Source organism: Silene latifolia, chromosome 11, assembly GCF_048544455.1.
Source record: "Silene latifolia isolate original U9 population chromosome 11, ASM4854445v1, whole genome shotgun sequence".
Classification (NCBI taxonomy): domain Eukaryota; kingdom Viridiplantae; phylum Streptophyta; class Magnoliopsida; order Caryophyllales; family Caryophyllaceae; genus Silene; species Silene latifolia.
The window spans coordinates 2,229,600-2,252,824 of NC_133536.1; the positions used below are offsets into that span (position 1 = coordinate 2,229,600).

The 23,225-nt window shown below is 35.9% G+C and overlaps 3 protein-coding genes across 3 annotated transcripts; 2 read left to right on the plus strand and 1 right to left on the minus strand.

The window, feature by feature from the left end:
• Nucleotides 1-690: 690 nt before the first annotated feature.
• Nucleotides 691-4,836, plus strand: LOC141610614 (E3 ubiquitin-protein ligase RMA1H1-like). The gene is made up of 2 exons (XM_074428790.1): nt 691-808; nt 3,979-4,836. Exon 2 carries the CDS (start codon nt 4,010-4,012, stop codon nt 4,655-4,657), a length of 648 nt encoding a protein of 215 aa, XP_074284891.1. The 5' UTR covers nt 691-808; nt 3,979-4,009; the 3' UTR covers nt 4,658-4,836.
• Nucleotides 4,837-10,989: 6,153 nt separating this feature from the next.
• LOC141610615 (uncharacterized) lies at nt 10,990-14,201 on the minus strand. The gene is made up of 4 exons (XM_074428791.1): nt 13,938-14,201; nt 13,471-13,629; nt 11,700-11,918; nt 10,990-11,571 (listed from the first exon to the last, which is right to left on the minus strand). The coding sequence occupies exons 1-4, from the start codon at nt 14,115-14,117 to the stop codon at nt 11,230-11,232; spliced, it is 900 nt and encodes a 299-aa protein (XP_074284892.1). The 5' UTR covers nt 14,118-14,201; the 3' UTR covers nt 10,990-11,229.
• A 1,439-nt stretch (nt 14,202-15,640) lies between these two features.
• On the plus strand, nt 15,641-22,723 carry LOC141610617 (ABC transporter C family member 3-like). Its single transcript, XM_074428792.1, has 10 exons — nt 15,641-17,647; nt 18,002-18,088; nt 18,190-18,768; nt 19,293-19,457; nt 19,702-19,993; nt 20,068-20,282; nt 21,079-21,384; nt 21,928-21,991; nt 22,146-22,385; nt 22,542-22,723. The coding sequence occupies exons 1-10, from the start codon at nt 15,713-15,715 to the stop codon at nt 22,640-22,642; spliced, it is 3,984 nt and encodes a 1,327-aa protein (XP_074284893.1). The 5' UTR covers nt 15,641-15,712; the 3' UTR covers nt 22,643-22,723.
• The last annotated feature ends 502 nt before the right edge of the window (nt 22,724-23,225 follow it).

Consider the following 23,225-nt stretch of genomic DNA (forward strand, 5'->3'; position numbering starts at 1 on the left):
GGTGAAAGGGAATATACATAAGTCCTTACCAACCATCTTTCTTTTGGGATTGGTAAAGCTAAACCAAATTTAAGCAAACACATTTTCTTATAAATATAATTTGTCACAAACCCATTTCGCAAATTACTCATTTTAAGCATTCTTGATATTTACGGCGTTCATCTAATAGTTGAATTCTTTACCTAAACATCTTTTGCTCTACCTAAACTATTGTCGTTAAAAATTTCAGTTGTTATCACGGATGATTGAGGATAAACTTTTCAGAATACCGCTGGCTAAACCAAAGACATTATTACCCTTCACATATCTTTCGTTCCGATAATAGAGAAACACTCCTAGTGGAAAAAAATCACTCACCTAAAGTCGCTAATTCACCTCAATGTAGATTATGTTTTTCAAACTCCACTAAACTAAACTAAATTGAATTAAATTGTACCGAAGTTAATAAAAACCGCAATTAAAAAAAAAAAAAAAAAAAAAAAAAAAAAAAAAAAGCCTATGCTCATAGCCCATAGAACATTGGTACTCCTTAAAGGCTAAAACTGCGGTGCAAAACAAGGATTTTTGTTTATTTTTATTTTTTATATTAAAAAATCCACGTATACACAATAAATAAATATAAAACAAATTAATAAATAATTAATTAGTCTATAAAACAGAAGTTCAACCTCACCAATATCTTCTCTCCCAAAAATCCCCGATTTGCTCCCATTTTATTCTCTCTCTAAAATCTCTCTCTAAATATTCAACCTAAACCTTTCATCAGTCAAGCAACAGAGACCCTTTACAGTGTTTAATCACATAATCGGTCAGTAATTCACTATTCTTCCCTTTATTTTGCGTTATTTTGATTACGATTAAGTCTCGTGTAAAACGGTTTTATAAAACATTGTTTTCCAAAACTAAACCGTTTTAGACTGTATTTGGCCATTTGGGTTCATTTATCATTTTTATGTTTTCTTTTAAGAAATCCCAATTGATTTTTAATTAATTTGATGAACTTTAGATGATGCTACCTTTAATTTTTCCCGATTATTTGTTTATCTTTGATTAAAATACTCTTCGTGATGAATATAAAAAGTAAACAAATGATGGAGACAGTAAAAGTACTTGTTTTAATCAATTATCAGCTGAATTAGCGAAACAATAAAAAGTTCATGACTTACCTAGTTAATCAACTACCTCAATCAATGATTTTAGTTGAAATTCAATTCCCAAATAAAAATTAATAAAAATTTGTGAATTTGTTCATATTAATCGAGTTTTTGATTTAATTTGATAGTTGCTTTCAAGGGATTTCACGATTTTGCTATATACCCCCATCTTCGTATTCATTTGCTATATACCCCCATCGTCACAATTTTGAGAAACAATTAGTCTCATTGTAGAGGGGTATATTCGTCTAAAGAGGTAGACGGCTCAAATAATATCACCACTTTCATAATAAGACATCCCCATCATCCCACTTGTTGTTTGTCTTATTATGAGAGTGGCGACATATTTGACCTGTTTACAACTTTAGACGGATAGTTTCCGTCTAAAGTGAGATTTTGTGTTTGAGCAATGTAGTGAAATGAACCTAACGGAGATGCATGTTTTTTAGTCTTAGTTATATTCTATTGGGTTATGAAATTAATTAATCGCCATAGGTTGTGAACCTAGTCCGATTCTACGTGTACCCATTTGTGATTTTACAAGTAGTTTAATTCAAACCTTTAGCGATAGATTGTTTCCTTGTAGTTTAATTCAAACCTATAGCGACAGATTGTTTCCTTCCATATAGAACATTCTGGACCATTATTTTTACTCCATCTGTCTGAATCATTTGTTTACGTTTAAAAAAGGGTTATTTTATGAGAATAATCCAACCTAAGCCTAGTCTTCTCGTATTAATCCCACCTAATGTTTAACTGAGAATAATCCTAACTATTGCACCATTTAGCTTGCACTGAACTCATCCCAAAATTGACTTGATATAACAGGTTTCCCAACAGGTCAAGAATATAGGTCCAAATATTTTTTTTTTTTTGTTTTCTTAATCCTTCTTCAATTATCCTACCACCTTTGGATAATACTAACATTAATATTAACAGTCATCATTAACAACATTTCCTGAAACTGACTCCAGTTTAACATCACCAAATCAACCAGCACCGCTCCTCCATTACAGGTCGACCTTATGATAACCCCACCAACTCCTACTACTACTACTGTCAAGTGTCAACCCTTTCCTCCATAAACTCCAATGCATCCAAAGCCCGAACTCCGAGTCTGAATTTGTTTCACGATACCGTGTCTCCTCCTCCCACTGGCGCCACTCTGCGCGGCGGAACTTGACCCGACTTCAACGCTTCCTCACTGTAGATCTCACGCTTTGATTATGATGTAATGTGCCACCATTTTTGGTGATGTGAATGTTTTTGATTGGGTGGTTTTAATTGATTTGAAGGAAAATTGGGAGAAATTGTTAGGTTACTGTAACGGTGAGTCGTTCTCACATAACCTGCAACCAGCGGCGGGGGAAGGGTGGTGGGCGTAGATTCGGTGGTGGGTGTGCGGCGGGGTATGCCAGTTTGGCTGGGGATTGGTGATGGAGGTGGGGTGGGATCTGATTTTTAGTGTTTGATGAGGATAAAGGGATGAAAATTATAAGAGATGAAAAGTTTAGATCGACTAATTAGGGTTATAGTCCAGGGAAACCGGTTGTCCAGGTTTCCCTTCCATCGGTTTAGTACAAGTTAAATGGTGTAATAGTTAGAATTATTCTCAGTTAAACATTAGTTGGGATTAATATGAGAAGATGAGGCTTAGGTTGGATTATTCTCATGAATTAACCCTTTAAAAAATAATGGTAAACAAATGATTGAGACGTATGAAGTGTTTATTTCCCTTAGTGCATTTTTTTCTTGTGAATGAGTGAAACATTGCGTTATGGGCAAGGTTACGACAGCTAGATGATGTGAACGTCATAACTTTAAAATAATGGTTGCCGACGGCCTTTGAATATGGTGTGATATAGATAAGGAAAAAAAATCATTGGTACATTTTATTATTATATATATTGCTAGAATGTGTGGAGAGAACGTTAAGATTGGAATCTATCTTGTTTTAGAACAATTTCGGTGTTTTTCGGGGGATAATGTTTTGTGCACATGTTGCATCTTATATTTCTTTATGTATCCTTCGATTCTTTGGAATAATAATGACGACATTGATTAAGTGAGCGATACAATGTATGTGCCGATTTATGGAAATGTTGCATTTCTATTAAGTTGGTTACAAAAGCAAAATGGGTAAATTTGTGTGAATAGGACGGAATTTCTTGGTTGGCCGCCTATAGCTCTAACCGGCTAGGATATAGAATCCAGAGACGGTGCCAACGACTGTAAAAAATAAGTGGAATGTGAGATAGACGGGGTTAGAGAGCTCTTTTTCTAGCGTATGTCCTATAAGCCTTCCCACCCCTCGTTTTGACGAGGTAGGTGGTTTCTTATTACGTGTCTCGTATTCAAAGTCCTGTTGGAGGACTTGGACTTATCTTAGCGGAGTCAATTGAGGTAACCTCATCTTCACTTTTCTTTGGATAGGAACCGATGACGGGTCTCGCTTGTTTATGTTTATGTCAGTTGGTGCGTAAGGTGCATTTTGGATTTTTGGTGGACCTAATTTTTTTTCTCTCAATTTTTTTCGCGTTTTTAATTTTTAAAGCTCCTCAATGCCACTATTGCGGTTCTGCTTTGAGTTAAAGATAGGAGTGTTGTGCATCTCGAAATGAGTCATGGCCTGATATCGATTGTTGAGTTATTCTGTTATAAATGCGACCAATACTACCTTAAATAGCGGTCAGGAATCATGATAGTATAATTTCGGTTGAATGTATGGACGTATGGCGCTTTCTATCTTAGATATTTAGTTTGTTTACTCTTGTGATTTCTTATTCCTGCGAAAATATTGACACATAATTCTGCATTAATGCAGTATTTTCAGCCCAATCTCGGAAATTTTCTTCATGGAGACATGCCGTAATAACCCCGCGACTCAAATTGAGTCGTACAGTCACGATGATAATGATAACTCGGGCGGTTTTGACTGCAATATCTGCCTGGACTCGGTTAAGGACCCTGTCGTAACATTGTGTGGTCACCTCTACTGCTGGCCTTGCATCTATAAATGGCTTCAGGTTGATAAACCTACAGAAGATCCCGACCGGCTGCCAGGGTGCCCTGTTTGCAAAACCGAAATCTCTCACAACACCCTGATACCTCTCTATGGCCGTGGTAAGTCTGCGAATCCCTCCCAACTTGGGCTAGTTGTTCCTCAGCGGCCCAAAGGGAAGCCACGAGCAAATTATCGTGGTGCGTATCAAAATCATACAGAAGCCCACCCGTACACCTCTTTGGTTGATTCCTCCCCGTCTCCTGCTTCTCCTGCATTTGGTTTTGCAGGGACAACAACATTTTATCCCGTTATTGGATTGTTCAGCGAGATGATTTACGCAAACTCAGAATCAAACCTATACACGTATCATAATACCTACGGTGTGGCCACAACCAGCAGTGCCAGAGCTCGGCGAAATGTAATGCAAAAGGAGAGATCGCTTAGTCGAGTCTGTTTTTTCCTGTTTTGTTGTATTATTTTGTGCCTCCTCCTGTTCTGACTTAGAACCTCGTTTTTACTCTACGTCGATCCATATAAGTTGCCTGTAAATATAATGAGAGTGGTGATTATTCTGCTTAAGGATGATAATTTCACCCACATCCTTCTCGAAATGATGGAACTCTAATGCAATAAGCCAAGTACGACTTAGAAATATATTTTTTACGCCATGTCTATTCATATATGTTATGTGTATGTCTCCAAAATATTATCTAGCGATTAGGGATGACAATTTCACCGACTCTCAAAATAACGTAACTTCGTTTTTACCCATTTCTATTTGCATAAAACATTGTGTCCTGATTAGAGATGTCAATTTCACCGAGAATCTTCTCGAGTGAAGGAACTCGTTTTTCAAGCCATGTCGATTCATTTGTACATATGACAATACTGTGTGGCAATCAGGGATGCCAATTTCATCGACATCCTTCTCGAAATGATGGAACTTGTTTCCAAGCCATGTCGATTCATATGTATACATATGACGACCAGGGATGCCAATTTCATCGACATCTTTCTCGAAATCTCGAAATGATGGAACTATAGTGCAATAGGACAAGTAGTGTGGTCCGGCAATAGATATCTTGAAAGATTGGCACACACTACATGATTACTTGACTATAATAATAAGAGTACAAAAGTACAAATTGATACTACTAATTCTCACCGTTTGAGTCATCAATGTTATCTACAAAACGTCTATTTCAATCAATATCTAGTCATCTTTATCCATTTTACTACAATTTATTGTTATTTATTTTTGGTAGTAACTACAAAAATCATTGAAGTTTTTTTGTCGTAGAAATGTAGAATGAGTAGTAACATGATAACGATTGAATCAAAGTTGCTTGGTGTGACTTCGGCTCTCATCTTTTAAATAAATGGTCCGGTATTTGATTCTTAATTTTTGCAAATGAAAAAATCAAAGTTAGGAGGGGTATCTCCCATTAATTTGTTTTCACTAGCCTGAAGAAAATTGTCTTAACTGTCGTAAGAGATATTCCTGATTAATACTAGATAGAAAAAATAAATATGATAATGATTGAAATGCAAGACTTTGTCTCTCTCTCTCTCTCTTCTAAGTTCTAGCCGTTCATCTTACCTTATCTTCTCGAACATTCAACTATTGATAAATGATTGTCAAGATAACAAAAACCATTGATAATTGATGATTAAATGATTGAGATCACTATATTACCAATAGCCCCAGCCTAATACTCTAAACCCTGGACACCATAGCTGTCATATCTCATAACCTAACTATAATGGGCCTAATATCCTAATACTTACATTTGATTAAAATATTCACTAGAAAGAATAAAAACAGTAAATCTGTCTAGAAATGAAGCACAAATTTTTGTGGGTAAAGGGAGCCACAAGGCAATTTTGATGCCAACGGGTTTGAATCCTGGTCATGAACATTATTCTCGCGATTTTATCAACTATGTTAGTTAATATATGCAATTTTCATAAAAAGTTGTAAAGAGTAGTGTAGGTCTTGGTATAGACGGGTGAGACGAACAGACGGGTAAAGAGCTCTAATAAAATGGGTAGGGGGGACAAGGTGGGACACCCCCATGTGCTTCCCACTTTATGCCAAATGAGTATTTTGTAAGGGGAAATGGTATCCGTCTATACGTATAGACGGATAGTGTCCGTTTATAATGAAAATTTGTGATTAATATTATCCCAACATACAACAACAATTAAAAGAGAGAAGCTTGAGTATTTAGGTTGTTTGAATATTTTTTTCATTGAGCTTAGGGATATATTGTATAATTTTGAAAAACTGAAGGTATATTTTAATATTAAGGATACGTAGGATAATAAATCGATAACTAATTTTTCTTTTTCCTTGTGACCGTGTGCACACGGGCATGTGTGTCAAGAATCACAATTCATAAGAGTAGAACATTAGAAAGACTTGAGGCTTGCAGATATCAACTAGTTTAGTTGCTAAAGTTTCAAAAGGCGGTTCTCATGAGTCATGGCTTACGTTCAAATCCCGTGTAGCATAAAAAATCGCCCTTGCGGCCCTTTTAGACCCAATAACAAAGAATGTGTAGTTACTAGGCTTAACACAAAAGCTTTAGACCCAATAAACAATCTGCAGTTACTTGTCCTGATATTGGGTCTTAAGGCCCAATAACAGACTTAAGGCCCAATAACAAAGAAATTGTTAAGGTTCATACAAGGCTTAAGGCCTAAAACACAAAGAATCTGTAGTCCAGTCCATACAAGACAAGTTTGTTAGGGTATGATGTACAACACAAATTGTTATTTTTGTTTCAGGCAGCGTAAATTATAAGGAAACCACACAGACCACAGTGATTAATTTAATACTGACGGAATTTAAATTCAAAAAAGAGAAAAAAGATTGTACATCGGATGTACTACATCATACTTAATGATTTTTTGAGTTTTTGTGTATTTTTTTCGAGTACTATAGAGTTTATAAAATTTTTGAATTTTATTTTAGTTTTATGATGTCAAAAAGCAATTTTTTTTGAGCTTATGTGTCATTTTTTTGAGTTATAATGTAACTTTTTGAGATTAAAATTTTAGTAAATAAACTCAAAAATTTTAAAATAAAACTCAAAAATTTTAGATTAAAACTCAAAAACTTTATCTTAATACTAAAAAACTATACCATTTGATGTACTACATCAAATATATAATCCACTTACTGTTCAAAAAATCCTTATTAATCATGTGATACAACACAAATGCTCCCAAACTTTGCTCAAGGTCTCTATTTAGTTCGATGAGCTCACGTTTATTCCAGCCTGTGGTGGGGCTGTGTATAATATCTATACCCGTTGCTTAGTCCCATCCCAATTCCCAACCGACACAACTAACGCATACTTAAGATTATAATAAGAAACCCGTATCGAAGATATCTTAGTTTAGTGGTTAAGACGGAGGTATTCTGGACAATAGGTCTCAGGTTTGATTCCCCCTTCCCCTATTGTAATGCGACTAAGTGCGCGCTTCGTTGAAAAAAAAAAAAAAAAAAAAGAAAAGAAACCCGTTATTCTGTTAACACCGCTGTCCATTTTATGCCAAATGGGTATTTTGTGAGGGAAAGTGGTATCCGTTTATACGTATAGACGGATAGTGTCCGTCTATAATGAAAATTTGTGTAAGATTATAATAAGAAACCCGTTATTCCGTTAACATCGCTGTCCATTTTATGGCCGACAAAGAACCTTGGTGTAAAACGGCCTAACCTTACTCACGCGTGTTTATGGCCCTTTAAAGTTTAAATCAATTGCATAATCAGGATTTATAGTTAGACGGTAGGTCCTACTAAGAGCTAACCTCCTTAATTCCCCTACCACATTAAATATATGTACCTTAATTATCAATAATAACAAATTTATAAGTTATTATAAAAGCGTTCACATATTATAACAGTCTTGTTAAAGAATTTGCTAGTCTCATATAAAACCGTTATGGACTTACAACGGCCAAGAAAGCGGAAACGGAGGGGATGTTTCCATAACAGTATGATAAATTGCATATAACTTTATTATTTATAAAGTACGATATTTGTATAAGAAATTTAATCACAACATATACCCGTAGCACGAGGTGTTTGAAAGAGCTATTCTTCTTAATATTTCGTCCCCTAAGAATTTAGACCGTGTTGGTCGCCTAACTATGACGACATGTATTTTTGTTGGTACAATAGAGGGAATTATCTCCGAAATAAAATTAATTAGAAGCCAACCGAAAAATTGCTACACCAATTAAATCATCCCTGAGGATGCGTGAAACTTATCAATGATGAGTCGCAACTCGCAAACTAATAAAGCTAGCGATTGGTTAGCTAATAAGGGTTAATGAAAATCGAGTTTTCATTAACCTTACTTTTCATCTGAAAAGTGAGCTCATGTGATTATAAGAGTAGCAATTACAACATTAAATAACAATAACTGCAAAAAAATTCAATCAAACAATCAATCTTCTATAAACATCACTTAATTAATACTAAAATTTCCAACAATATTCCAAAATAAAATCATACCCAAAAAAAATCACACCACCATAATAAAATCCCACAAAAATTAAATCGGTTTTTTTAACCTGTTCCCTAAGAACACACGTTAGAAAAACCGAAAACTAAAAATCACTACTTTTTTAGATTCTTGATCTTGTTCCAACCTTTCTTGCCATATTTGCTCACAACCTTGACACCTTTGTTTAACATAACCTTGAGTTCTTGTGCTCTAAGCTTCACCTGATCTTCAAATTGACCCATTTTATTTATTTATTTAATTTATGAGAAATTAAATAAATTAAATTAGAGAGAAATTTTGTGTATTGCGGCTAACTGATTTGATGAAGTATTTTTAGGCTTTAGGTTTATTTATGTGTGTGTATATATATGGAAAAAATCGGATCTACAGCCAGGACAAAAGAATGACAGGTGGCGCAATGTGAGTGGGTGGGGGAAGGGAGATATTTAGGTCCGTTAGGAGATATTGGTAGGAGTGTATGTCTAGTTAGCTAGCTCAGCATTAGCTATATCTTGGCTGTCTAATTTTACTTTTATTTTTATAATAATAATAAGGTATTTTATACTGGTGTCTTATAAATACACTGTCTACATCAATAGTCATAATATGGTAAGATTCATAGGATTTTCTCCCTTATGTTAGGGTAAAAAAGTGAATTTACACTTGAATTTCTCGTGAAAATATCTTGTAAAAATTTTCATATTTAGGTTAATAATAATAGTAGTAATAATAATCTGACTTTTGTGATTTGTTAATTTATTTAGGAGTAATTGGGGTCAATTCAATTGAATTTGGGTCGTGTTAGTTTGAAGTTTGAACTAGTCATAAACTCACAATACTCACAAAGCTGATCCGATTTATATTGACTTGAAACAGCGCGAATTCAGATTTAAAAGTATAGCCCGGAAATAGAATTGTCCTGATTTAAAAAGAACCTGAGGCATAGTGAGTCAAATGAACCAACACAGAAGACCAGATATGACTAAATTGAAATAATATTCTTTGTAAATATGATCAAAATTGACCCAATTTACCTTATTGGGAAAATGGCCTAACCTAGACCAAGAGCAAGATCAAGACCCTAAATGACCATATCTAAACCAGTCTCGAAGATCATTTTTTTTCTAAGAGAAAATCCAATTCTCACACGTTTTTAAATCTTTTCGCTAAAAGTAGATGTAAAATTGACTTCTTGTATTAAGTGGATCACCAATACTCATTATAGACTGTCACAAGCGAGATTTATTGTTGGCGGATACTCATCAATGAATTTTCTTATACACTCCATATGTGCAACAAAGCCAACAAGGCAACAACGTATAAAATACTCATTCATCAACGAAACTTCTTAGCGGATGGTCCAGCTTAGAGAATCTATATGGTGCCGACGATGTTAGTTTTTGGATTATTAGATGGCCCGGATTCTTCTTGTCCAAGCATAGCTTAGGAGGCAAACCCAAATTTTGGAGACATTTCTTTTTCTAACGGAAACGATTACCAATTTTTGTTGAAGACGACCTTACAAGAACAAGTTGTAAAATAAACCTTCAATGGGTCATGAACTTATGATACAAGGGCTTTTGTTCTTTTCGGCTAAAAAGAGCTGAAAGAGCTGAGCTAAAATGAGCTGGAATCCCCTATCTACTAAAGGAATAGGTGATCTCTATTATTTTTCCGCCAAAAAACATATTCTCAAAAAAAAAACTAATGATAATTATGTTCATTCACTAAATAAGAAAATTAACAATTACAATTTAATTCATCTATTATTTTTTCATTAAAATTAATCTTTTCATCAAATTATACGGAGTATATTATTTTACTAAACTCTAAACTATAATATTTTAATTAAAATAAAATAAAATTGATATAAAATTATAAATTGCTAAATCTTTTATTGTTGATCCTATTATTAGATGATGAGTTGACTCACATTCTGTATGTTATTACTTTCGTGATAAAAAAAAATTGGAAAAAAAAATATAAATTGAAAATCATAAGCTTTATGCTGTAAAAATATATTTCAACTCATTACTCAATTCTCTTTAACTAATTTTCAGTTCTAACTTTTTATTTATCAAAGCAAAATACAATGATGAGAAATGTAAACAATTATAAGGTACCAATATTATATAAGTAATTTTATAAAAATATTAAACTTTAAATACCGTGCATATAATATATACTCGACAAAATATAAGAAGAGTTAACATTTGGCATTACCAGGGGCGGACCCAGGATTTAAGGTCAAGGGTAGCAAAAAAAGGAAAAATTGAAATATGCATATGATGGGAATCGAACCCAAGACCAATTGGGTGAAAAAATAAAGCCTTCACCACTGAACCACTTAATGTTTGATACATATTTAATGCGCATATATATTTATTTATCTATTCAGCAATATTTGGGGTAGCAAAAATTCATCCGCTTAACCAATTATTTTACGTTTGGGGTAGCGGACGCCCTTGGGCATTACCATCGTTTTCCCAATAATATACACTCGACAAAATATATATACATACTCCGTATAGTAGTCGTATACCATAAGAGATCAAGTATAGAAATGTATAAGAAGAGTCAAAGCATTATACATAGAATGCAAGAGGATTGATGATCTCAAGTCTCCGGTCCAAGAGTAAGAGCATCCAAGCACCATTCCGATTAGAAACAGTTGTATAAAATTCTCTCCGGAGAGGTGCGCTGCTGTGAAGACGACTGAACTTACAACAAGGGCTTGATGCCATTTCATACTTGGGGCCAATGATGCTAACAAAAACCGTCTGTAGACAATCTCTTCTAAAAAGGGAGCAACTATGCAGTAGACGAGTGTGATTGAGGTCTGGCCTATACTGCCACTTGAAAGAATCTCCTTTACTGTTTGAGTACTCGCATCCTGAAGAAAACAGAACAAAACTTAACGAGAAGAGTAAAACAAAAACCGTCTGTAAACATCAGACTGCAGCCTGCAGGCATCGAGTAAGAGTAATTAGATAAAGACAGTATGAGAAGTTGAGAACCAACCTCGTTTCCAATAAATCTGTCAGCGAGTGAAGATGTCAGGTACATGGTTGCAACAAGAACTGCAAAACCCAAAATAGCAGAAAATACCCAGTTTCTGTCTCTTCGTACATTGCGACATTCCAAAAAGTTAAGCGACTTGTATTCTGGCTTAGCCGTGAACTGGAGAAGTAGCACAGCAGCAGACAGTTCTGATGTCCCGATCACAAGAATTGCCACTGCCTACCCCAAAAATTAAAAACAAGACGAGTTATGAAATATATCACCAGTTTTCATAGATCTAGAAACTGCATACATTCTCGTCTTATAGCATAAGACTCTTTTCCTTTTAATATTTCAAGACAATAGATGCAACGAATAATCCTAAGACCTTGGCAGAAGCAATCCGTGTCAACTCAACCACAGCCTAGTAATAGCTACGGAGTAAATATGAAGTACTTCGTACTAGTTAGAGCTAAGAGATCATTCTGAAGTCCGTAGCAGCGTATGTTCTTTGCACTGATATTCATTCTCTCAGTAAACTTCAACTTCTACTCAAACAATCATATTGACGCAGCTTCTTTCAAGAAGCTTACATTATTTGGAATCGTGGCACATTTTGTGTTTGTGAATTGTCTGATATGTCGATATCCTCTCATTATTATGCACCAGTCATTTGCATATCACAAAAATTCTCCCGAAACCAAAAAGACAATCCTGAAAGATGTATTGGTTTCACACGAAACACTACATCCATCCAGGAACAACAGGCATTATTTCAGTGCTTGATCAGCTAGAAAGAGTAGTATATTCAAAGACGGATGGATAAATATATTTCTAGCTTTGACAGAGAGGGCAGAGCAGATGATCATTCTCTGCATTGATGGCAGCGATTGCCGAATCCCAAGACCATTTAAGCTGAATTCAGTTATAAAGTACCGCAAGTAGCCCCCAGGCTATCAGCCCTTTTACAGCAGACAAGGGTGTATAAATGTGCTTTTATAACAAAAATCCTACTTATGTCTTTCAAATATCAGAAGTTTCGACTGCTGCATCAGGAGTTGCTTGTCATTTCTTTGAAGGCACTCCACAATCATGAGTCATGACTTAGAAATGGCCTCCACTATTCAGTTAAACAAACTCATGCTGAGTTTCATAGAGTACTCCACAATCATGACTTAAGAAACATTCGATTACAATCCGATACTATACATTCTGAAAAAGAGAAGACGCTACCAATTATGCTAAAAGGGAGCACATAGGTTCAGCCAAACTCTGAGGCAATAACAGACAATTGATAAACATCTTGAGCAATGTAACAATTACATCTATTGTCTGTTATTGCCTCAGAGTTTGCTCAAGATGTTTATCAATTGTCTGTTACATTTCTCTTCTATAGCATTTTCCAGTACACAAACATATGTATCATCTAGCTCATCAGTTCAACATAATGTTTCATTTTAGTAATTTAGTTGACTCTAAATCATAGTTCTACAATCAATCAAGTATGACAGATAGCACTATATACACATATGAACAAAGCATCGACAGTGCGAACTAGTAATGAAATAAGGCAAACTAGAAAAAAATCGACAATTTTAACAAATGGGACTGTGAGTTCAAACTTCAAAGTTGAAACCTTTAGTATTACAGATAGTATTTTATAAATGTGAACCCAATCATAGACAGTGGCGTAACCAGGATTTATACTTACAAGACGAACTATAATGCAATAAGGTAAACTAGAAAAAAGTCGATAATTTAAAAAATGAGACAGTGGGTTCAAAGTTGAAACCTTTAGTTGAGGATCAAGAACAGGCTGATGCAATAAGTTGGCAATCAAAGATAAACCTCCAAAACTCAAGGGAACATGTAAGCTGAAGAAATACAAAGCCATAGTACTCCACACATTGCTGCTTTCCCATGGTGGCTCAGTTTCCAATAATGAGAAACCCTATTAAAAATCAAACAACAACCCATTACAGTAATGCTAAAGAAATTAAAAGGGTCACTCCCGTTTCAATCATTTGTTTACCTTTAACAACAACCCAACCCAATACAGTAAAGGCAAAGAAATTAAAAGGGTTGCTGCAAAACTCGAGTTCGTCTCAATTATTTATTTATCTTTAATTAAATTACCAGTCTCAAGGAATACAAAATATCTATCTGTCCCAACTATTTGTCTATGTTTGATTAAAATACTGATTATGAAGAACAAAAAAGTTAACAAATGATTGAGACGGAGAATTAGACGGGGTATACCTCAAGGATTTGCAGCTGTTGTTTATTGTTAGAGCAGAGGAGATTGAACCGGGTTTTGGGTTTAAATTTGATGGAATTTATATGGTGAAAATGGGATTTTGAGGAAAAATTTGAGAAAAGTGTGATTGTATTATGTGATGGGCGTAATTTGGTGGATAAAATTTGGCTCGTCAATGCCATTGTTGATGCTTGTTCTTATTTTTGGTCTTGTATGTTATTGGATAGGATTCGGGTACAATTGGATAGGATTCGGGTGCACTCTCTATGTCGGAATGTCTCTTGCTATTCCGCGCTGACACATTATTTCAAACCGTTAATTTTTAATAATGATAGGGCGTTATCGGATGGCGTTGAAATTGGGTGCAACCCTCTCACATGCATCCTTTATTGAAGGGGTCCCCATTTATTGCATGTGAGAGGGTGGTGCCGAGATTGGTGTCACCCGGTGACGACGCCAACTCATTTTCCTTTTTAATAAACTTTCAATTTTGTCTTTTTATGATTATTCACTTAACTAATATCCGACCTTTTATATGTAATTAATTTTGAAAAAACAAACGGTTTCATCATTAATGAATTAACTAATTGATTAAAAAACTATTAGCCGCCGCTTCGAACAACTATCACTTGGGTCACTAAATGAAATTAATTTGATCGATGTAAAACGAATTGATTTTTTCAAAGTTAATACGATAATTACTACAGCAAGTCTTGCTATAGACGGATATATCCGTCTATAGTAAGAGACGGGTCAAATGCCCTTAAAGTGATGACATTTTTGGGCCCCACCACGCAAGTTGTTGTCTGTCTTATGCGTAATGTGGTATGTTACTTGGCCCGTCTTTAGTTATAGACGGATAGTTGCCGTCTATAATGAGATTTTGTGTAATTAGTAAAGAAACAACTTTAAGCTTATTGACGTAAAATGAATAGTGTTGTCTGAAGATGAGAACGGGATAAATGCATAAATCAATCTAAAATCGTTTTTTAGTCTAAACCATCCGGTAATCCGAATCACATTGGGCCAACTAATCCGGATTTTGGGGCGTGTCCAAGGATTACGGTATTTAAATACCTCCCAATCGCAGTTGTGGGGGATCGATCCGCAGACCTCCCTACCAAGCACGGCCCCATGCTACCACTACGCCAACCAACGATTGGTAATCAATCTAAAATCGTGATAAATGCGACAAATTAGGAAATGCTAGATTGACAAATTTCTAGAATATTTATTCTTTTAGTAATAGGAGATTGTTTCATTATTTGACCTATTTCAAACTTAACACGGTTTGAATCTGTGCACAAATAATACTCCTAGTAGAATAATAAATTAAAGAATCATTATTATTCTCGAAGATCTTATACTTAAAAAAATTATTCCCAAAGATCTTCTCCAAATTAATCTAATACTCCTCAATTACTCGTCATCTTTTCCGTAATAATAAATAATAATATTCATCTCCTTCTTTTCCAAACCTTTAGAACTTATTAACCCTAATTACAATTATAAAACTTATAATTACAATTAGCATCATTTGTACAAATAATCCAACTTTATACTGAACGGAAAAATATTTATTATTATTCCGTCTGTCACCTTCATTTGTTTATCTTAGCTTACACGGAGTACTTGGTATATTATTTGTGAGCAGTATTTTTATTATTATTAGTATTCCGTTTTTGATTTCTGTTCTACTCTGTAGTACTCCGTATATAAGTACTGTATAAGCCAGTTGAGCCTGACCTTGCCGAAACACATTAGAAAAATCGTTAATATGTTGGAATTGGAATTGGTCAATCAAAATCACTCTACAATAAAGACGAAGACGACTAAACGAAGCGATACCGTGACTCCGTACGCAAATGCTAACATTTTTAGCGTATTAAGCTTCTCATGGATTAATTCTTTACTCGCTACGGGGTATCGTAAAACCTTAGATCTCGAAGACGTTCCCCAAATAAATTCGGTAAATACCGTATCCGTTTCGCTACCAATTTTGCAAACAAAACTCGATTTACGACGTCCAGAAGGTGAAATTAAGGTAACTGAATCGACTCTCGCAATTGCATTATTCTTGTCGTCGTGGAAGGAAATCGCATGGACTTTTATTTTGGCCGTTATTTCGACTGTTGCACAATTCGTTGGTCCGTATTTAATCGACTACTTTGTTCAGTCCCTTAACCACGCGGACTTCTTCAGAAGTCCGCGTGGTTATATTTTGGCTTTGGCTTTCTGTGCTTCTAGCTTTCTCCAGGGTATACTGAGGCAGACATGGTTTTTCAAGCTTAAGCAAGTCGGGTTAAGGATGCGTTCAGCATTGTCGATGATGATTTACGACAAGGTTATGAAATTGAAACAAGGTGAAAAGGGAATTGGGGATTTTATTAACCTTGTCGCGGTTGATGTACGCAGTATAAACTCGTTTATGGTACGTATCCATGATTATTGGTTAATTTTCTTGCAAACTGGATTGGGTTTGGGTTTATTGTACATGAATTTAGGGATTGCGTCGTTTGTCGCTTTAGCCGTATTAGTGTGTATTATGCTGTCCAATGTTGTTTTCATGGCATGGTTAACGCGAATACAACAGAATTTAAGGGAAACGAGAGGGGAAAGAATGAATGTGACTACGGAAACTTTGAAAAATATGAGAATTCTTAAGCTTCAGGGGTGGGAGATGAGGTTTCTTTCGAGGATTTTTGATTTGAGAAAGACGGAGACATCGTGGTTAAAGAAGAACTTGTTCGGGAAGGCTATTATGGCTTCTGTTTTCATGGTAGCTCCGACTTTGGTCGCTTTAGCTACATTTGGTTGTTGTATACTTTTACGTGTTCCTCTTGATGTCGGTAAAATTTTGACCGCGCTTGCAACATTTAGGGTTCTTCAAGAACCGATATATCTGCTTCCTGATGCGCTTACTTCCCTAGTCCAAATGAAAGTGTCCTTGGGAAAGTTTGCATCTTTTCTCTCGCTTGACGAAATCAACCCTAGCCTCGTACAAGAAATTCCGTCTAGTAGCTCTGGCGATGGAGATGGCGATGGAGATGCAATTGAGATTAGTGACGGAAACTTCACATGGGACCCCACTTGTTCCTCTGACACTAATGTTGCTATTGTCGATACAGTTGGTTCAGGTAAGCTCGACTTACCTGAACCAACTCCAACCTTGCAAAACATTAACCTCAGAGTTCCTCAGGGTACTAATGTTGCTATTGTCGGTACAGTTGGTTCAGGTAAGCTCGACTTACCTGAACCAACTCCAACTTTGCAAAACATTAACCTCAGAGTTCCTCAGGGTACTAATGTTGCTATTGTCGGTACAGTTGGTTCAGGTAAGTCGAGCTTACTCTCGAGCATCTTAGGTGAAATGGGTAAGATCTCGGGACAAGTCAGTCTTTGTGGAACAAAGGCCTATGTCCCTCAGACACCCTGGATACAAAGTGGAACGATTCAGGATAACATATTGTTCGGCAAGGACATGGATCGCGATATTTATGACAAGGTAATCAAAGCCTGTTGTTTGACAGAGGACCTCAAAATCATGTCATTTGGGGATCAAACTGTCATAGGTGAGAGGGGTATCAACCTGAGTGGCGGCCAAAAGCAGAGAATACAAATAGCGCGCGCTGTCTACCATGGGGCCGATATCTATCTATTCGACGATCCTTTTAGTGCTCTTGATGCTCATACTAGCTCTCATTTATACAAGGTATTCTACTTTCGTACTTCGTATATCTTACTAGTATAGATCCCGCCGAATGCGCGGTGTTTTAGATAGGAATATTAAAGAAAATAACAATTATACAACTTTTATTTAACTCAATTTAAATATTTTGTATTAATCGGTGGAAAAGAAAAAGTTCAGTATAATCCAGTTGTAGATATCATATAATAAAAGCCCAATTACAGATATGATATAATGAAAGCCAAATTACAGCGGAATTCATTTAGGCGGGAAAATTTTTGAGATCTCTTATTCTTTTAGTATAAGGGGGATGACCTTGTATGTTCAAACTAGTATCGTTTTATGTTATAAACTCGGTTTTTTTTTCGTACTGTACAGGAAGTTTTGCTCGGTCTTTTGAAGGAAAAGACGGTAGTTTATGTTACTCATCAAGTCGAGTTCTTAAGTGAAGCTGATCTAATTGTGGTGAGTGTTACAATTCATTTTTAATTCTCTGAACTCAATTTGTTAATTTGTTAAGATTTAAGATTTACAGGAATTTACGCGACTGATGCTTGTCTTATCAGTTCATGAAAGACGGAATGATTGAACAAACAGGAACGTACAATGAGCTCGAGCAGCTTATAGGTTCACAGTGTAAAGCACCAATAGGGGATGATTCTAACAAGGCAGAGGTATCCACGGATGTGATCTCGAAACAAGTAATTGAAGAAGCGGACAAAGAATCTGACTCCTCACCATCAGCAGCACAAGTCGTAAAAGAGGAAGAGAGGGAGAAAGGCAGTGTCGGGTTCAAAGTTTACTGGAAATATTCGACAGTGGCATACAGAGGTGCACTTGTGGTTCTTGTGCTCCTATGCCGAATTATTTCAGTCACGCTTGGGGTTGTGAGTTACTATTGGCTAGCGTTTGCAGCTCCTTCATCCAAGGCCGGTGCCAAACCGTCTGTTACTAGATCTAGGTTTATAACTGTCTATGCGGCTCTTGCTATCGCCATCTCTATCAGCACCGTAGTTGTAGACATGCTTGTCGCTACTGCAGCGTATGCAACGGCCACTATATTGTTCAGGAAAATGCTCGAGTCCATTTTTCGTGCTCCTATGTCGTTTTTTGATGCTACTCCTAGTGGAAGATTTCTCAGTAGGGTAAGCCTGTTTTTTTTTCTCGACCTCATAGTCATTTGTTTACTTTTTCATTTTCTAAGATATACCCTTCTTTTCTTGAAAAAAAATTTTGACCGGTAATAACTCTTAGCTACAAGTTCAGAATACGATAAACTTTTTTTTTCAAATTGACCGTTTTTAAGAAGTCTTCAGTTTGAAAAAAAATTCACCGGCGTCTCAACCCGTAGTGAGGAGTTATGGTTGGTCAAAGTTTATTCGTTTAGAAAGTTTGACCAACCATAACTACCGGCTACGAGTTCAAAAGTTCAAAAAGCGGTGATTTTTTTTTATTTTTTTTCAAATTCAAGGCCTTAACAAGATAATTAATTTGAAAAAAAAAACTTACCGTTTTCTGAACTCGTAACAGAGAATTATTGTCGGTCAATGTTTTTTTGTGAAAAATGGGAATACACCTTAGAAAACGAAAAAGTTCAGGGGTACACGAGAGAATATCCCTTAATTTTATGTGTAACTGGTTTGACGTATGTTGCTCTTTCGCTCTTCAGTGTTCAACCGATCAAAGTGCTGTAGAGACTGAAGTGCCATATTCGATTGAAGATGTTTATTCTTCTGTTCTTGAACTTGTCGGGATTGTCGTAGTGATGGCTATGGTTGCGTGGCCGGTTTTGATGATTTTCATCCCCGTGGCTTTTGTTTCCATTTTGTATCAGGTTATCATCCTTTCAATCTCATAATTGCAATTTTCGACATTATCAAAAAATTATTTTAGGCCAGAAATATATGTCGAATCAATTAGTCTCATTATAGACAGATATATCCGTCTAAAATGAAAGACTAGTTTAATTAGTGGTAACATTTTTGGGCCCCACCGACCACCGTGCAACTTTTGTTTGTCTTATGCTTAAAGTGGTGACAGTTTTAAAACGAAGGCTCACTTGATATTTGAATGTGCAGCGATATTACATGCCATCGGCCAGAGAACTGTCGCGATTGAGTGGAATATGCGAAGCTCCAATAACGCAACATTTTGTAGAAACAATTGGAGGGAGTACAACTATTAGGAGTTTCAATAAACAAGAAAGTTTTCGAGTAAGATACATGAAAATACTGGACACCTACTCTCGCCTCGATTTTCATAACGATGCTGCCTTGAAGTGGCTCTTATTTCGACAAGATGCTCTTGCCTCTACCACATTCGCTTTCCTTTTGATCTTCTTGGTTTCCTTCGGCCAAAAGATTAATCCAGGTACTCTATAATTTACTATCCTTTGCCTGGTTTTCCGGAATAGGCTCTGATTCTGAGTTTTTGTCGTCTCACAGCAATCGCGGGATTGGCTGTGTCGTATGGGCTGACGCTAAGCAATTCACTAATTGCATTGATATGGAATTTATGTGCTTGTGGTACCAAAATGATTTCAGTTGAAAGAATTCTCCAATACACTTCCATTCCTAGCGAGGCCCCTCTTGTAATCCCGGCAAATCGGCCTGATTCTTCTTGGCCATCAGATGGTGAAATTCGTATCATCGATTTGAAGGTAATTAAATTATTCGAATTTTTTTGTTAATTAGCGTTAATTAGCAAAATAATTAGGTAATTAGCGTTTATTTGAAACTATTTGGGTCTATAGTGTCCACATCATCACTTTTTTTTTTCTCCAATTTTTATATGAAACCGCTAAGAAACCTAGCGGGTTCACTTAGTTTTTTTTGTTTTTTTTTTAATATATAAAAAGCAAAACCGCGAAGAATCTTAGCGGCTTACCGTATCATTATTGTCATTTTGTAGTGTACTTAATGCAAGTTGTTGGAAATTGTTGGAATAAGCCGCTGAAGTTCTCAGCGACATTGCTTTTCAATTCTTTTTTTTTTTTTGATAAAACAGATACAAATATTTGGACGATGACATTCTGTAAAGCCGCTAGGTTTTTTAGCGTTTTGTATAAAAATTGAAAAATAAAATAAAAAGTGATGACGTAGACCAGTGAGAATCCTCTGTCCCATTTTGTGTCCCGCTCCATACACATATTGACACATCAACACATTAGCATATTTCTTGTATATTTTTTATTTGGAACAAGTTATGTGTCAAAATGTGTATGGAGTGGGACACAAAAGTGGGACAGAGGATCTTCACTGGACGTGTTAATTGAATGGGACACAAATGTGTATGGAGTAGGACACAGAATGGGACACTATGGACCAAAATAGTTTGAAACTAACACTCATTAACCAAAAAAAATCAGCTTATTCTTGTCGTGTTAATTGAGTTTTATCTTAACATTAATTTTCGATGAATGCATGTTAACTGACCCCGAATCATTTTACATACAGATACGATATGCGCCACATCTGCCGATAGTGCTCCATGGTCTCACATGTACATTTCCTGCAAGGAAGAGTATTGGCATTGTCGGAAGAACAGGAAGTGGGAAATCGACTCTTGTACAAGCTTTACTTCGAATTGTCGAACCTACATCAGGGCAAATTATGATCGATGGCGTTGATATATCGACAATTGGGCTTCATGATTTAAGATCCAAAGTCGGTATCATCCCTCAAGAACCCGTCATGTTTCAAGGAACTATTCGAACTAACTTGGATCCATTACAACAGTACAGAGACGACCAGCTGTGGGAGGTATATATATACGTATTTCTCAATTCTCCGATACACAAACTTTATTTAAGTTCTTTATGAAACCGTCTAGACCCCGCAAAATCAACCCGACCCGAGACCCGAAATCGACCCGAACGGCCGCACTAGAATGACACCTAAAGCCCGAATTGACCCGGCCCGACCCGAAAATGACTCGAGCTTTCATGGACTCGTAACAGACCCGACCCGGAATGACCCGATCTGAAACCACCCAACCCGAAATGACCCGACAAAACATAAGTTTAATTGACCTTAAAGACTTGAAATGCCTTTTTTTTTCTCTTAATCATTGAACCGAAAATGACCCAGCCCGAAACAACCCGACCCGCTTGACCCGGAAATGACCCGACAATCATACCCGAAATAGCCCGGAAACCCGAAATGACCCGACCCGGACTAGCCCGATAATGTGACAAACCCGAGCTGACCCGACCCGAATTGGCCTGACCCAAACCCGTCCCGTTGACCCCGTTTTGCCAGGTCTAAATGACAACTAACTTGGATTTGTTACTTGTTTTCTTGAAGGCTTTGGATAAGTGCCAACTTGGGGACGAAATCAGGAAGAAGGAAAAAAAGTTGGAATCAAACGGTTTGTCTTTTCGATGTCTTACTTTTAACTTTAGACGAAAATAATAACCGAGATCATTGAATGCATACGCCCGATTTTATTATAAGTAAGTGTTAACTTAGGGATACAATGTAGAATGTTCCTAATTTTATTTATCGATGCAAAATTGTTGTAGTTACTGAAAATGGAGAGAATTGGAGCATGGGACAAAAGCAACTCATTTGTCTTGGACGTGTATTACTGAAGAAATGTAGAGTGTTGCTTCTAGATGAAGCAACCGCTTCCGTCGACGGAGCCACAGATAATCTAATTCAACAAAGATTACAAGAGAATTTTTCCGATTGTACAATTATAACCATTGCACATCGGATGACTTCTGTTCTTGATGGTGATTTGGTCTTGCTCCTAAATAATGGTAAATATCGCATTTGTTTTAACCTTTTTTTTTTCTTTTTTTTTTCAGTTAGTCTTGTATAATGCGGTTTTACAAAAGGTATTGTTTGCGTTTTTTTTTCCCTCAATGTAAGAGATTAATTTGATTGAGGTTTAATTTTATGAATTTATTTCGCAGGGGAAATCGAGGAATTTGATGATCCAAATGAATTATTAGAAAATAAGTCGTCTTCATTTGCGAAACTAGTAGCAGCTTGGTCAAATTTGGGAAACCAGTAATTTCTCTATTTTTTATTTATTGTATTTGTTCACAGATCTTGAAAAAGTTTTCCATTTACAAGTTAAATGAAAGTATTATTTTTATAGTCTTACAGAATAATATGTACAAGGTCATTTAGCATCTGTTTACAAATCGATAAAGTTTCTTTGGAAATAAGGTTTGTACTTCCTAGTTCCTCCGTCCCGGTCATTTGTTTACCAACGCGATTTAATTTTCAAGAACAGGATTAACTACGTAAATAAACAATTAAAAACAAGAATAAAGATGTAGAGATGATTGAGTCAATGGTCTAGGGGTTGAAACCACAACTAGAATGAATTAATTGTCCTATTCCAACATTCTATTAAAAGGTACAGTAGGTCTCTTGAGAAAATGACTAAAAAATAGTGAAACGAGTGGATTAATGAATCAAATTATAACCATATCTTCATAAATTTTCCGGTCACGAGTCGACTTAAATTGGCAAAATGAATAGCAGAACATTTTGAATTTCTGATAGGAAAATTATGTGGATTTGCGATTTTAACCATGGATTTATCCTCACCTTTTGTGCACAGAAAGCAGAGTATTAAAATAGGGATG

What these genes read in the sequence shown, in the direction of transcription:
- LOC141610614 (XM_074428790.1), top strand. Translation starts at nt 4,010, where the DNA reads ATGGAGACATGCCGTAATAACCCCGCGACTCAAATTGAGTCGTACAGT.
- LOC141610615 (XM_074428791.1), bottom strand. Translation starts at nt 14,117, where the DNA reads ATGGCATTGACGAGCCAAATTTTATCCACCAAATTACGCCCATCACAT. An exon ending in AACAGCTGCAAATCCTTGAG is followed by an intron (nt 13,630 to 13,937) that starts GTATACCCCGTC and finishes GATTTTTAATAG; the next exon opens with GGTTTCTCATTATTGGAAAC. An exon ending in TTCTTGATCCTCAACTAAAG is followed by an intron (nt 11,919 to 13,470) that starts GTTTCAACTTTG and finishes TTTTTGGGGTAG; the next exon opens with GCAGTGGCAATTCTTGTGAT.
- LOC141610617 (XM_074428792.1), top strand. Translation starts at nt 15,713, where the DNA reads ATGTTGGAATTGGAATTGGTCAATCAAAATCACTCTACAATAAAGACG. An exon ending in TTGTTTCCATTTTGTATCAG is followed by an intron (nt 19,458 to 19,701) that starts GTTATCATCCTT and finishes TTGAATGTGCAG; the next exon opens with CGATATTACATGCCATCGGC. An exon ending in GAGACGACCAGCTGTGGGAG is followed by an intron (nt 21,385 to 21,927) that starts GTATATATATAC and finishes GTTTTCTTGAAG; the next exon opens with GCTTTGGATAAGTGCCAACT.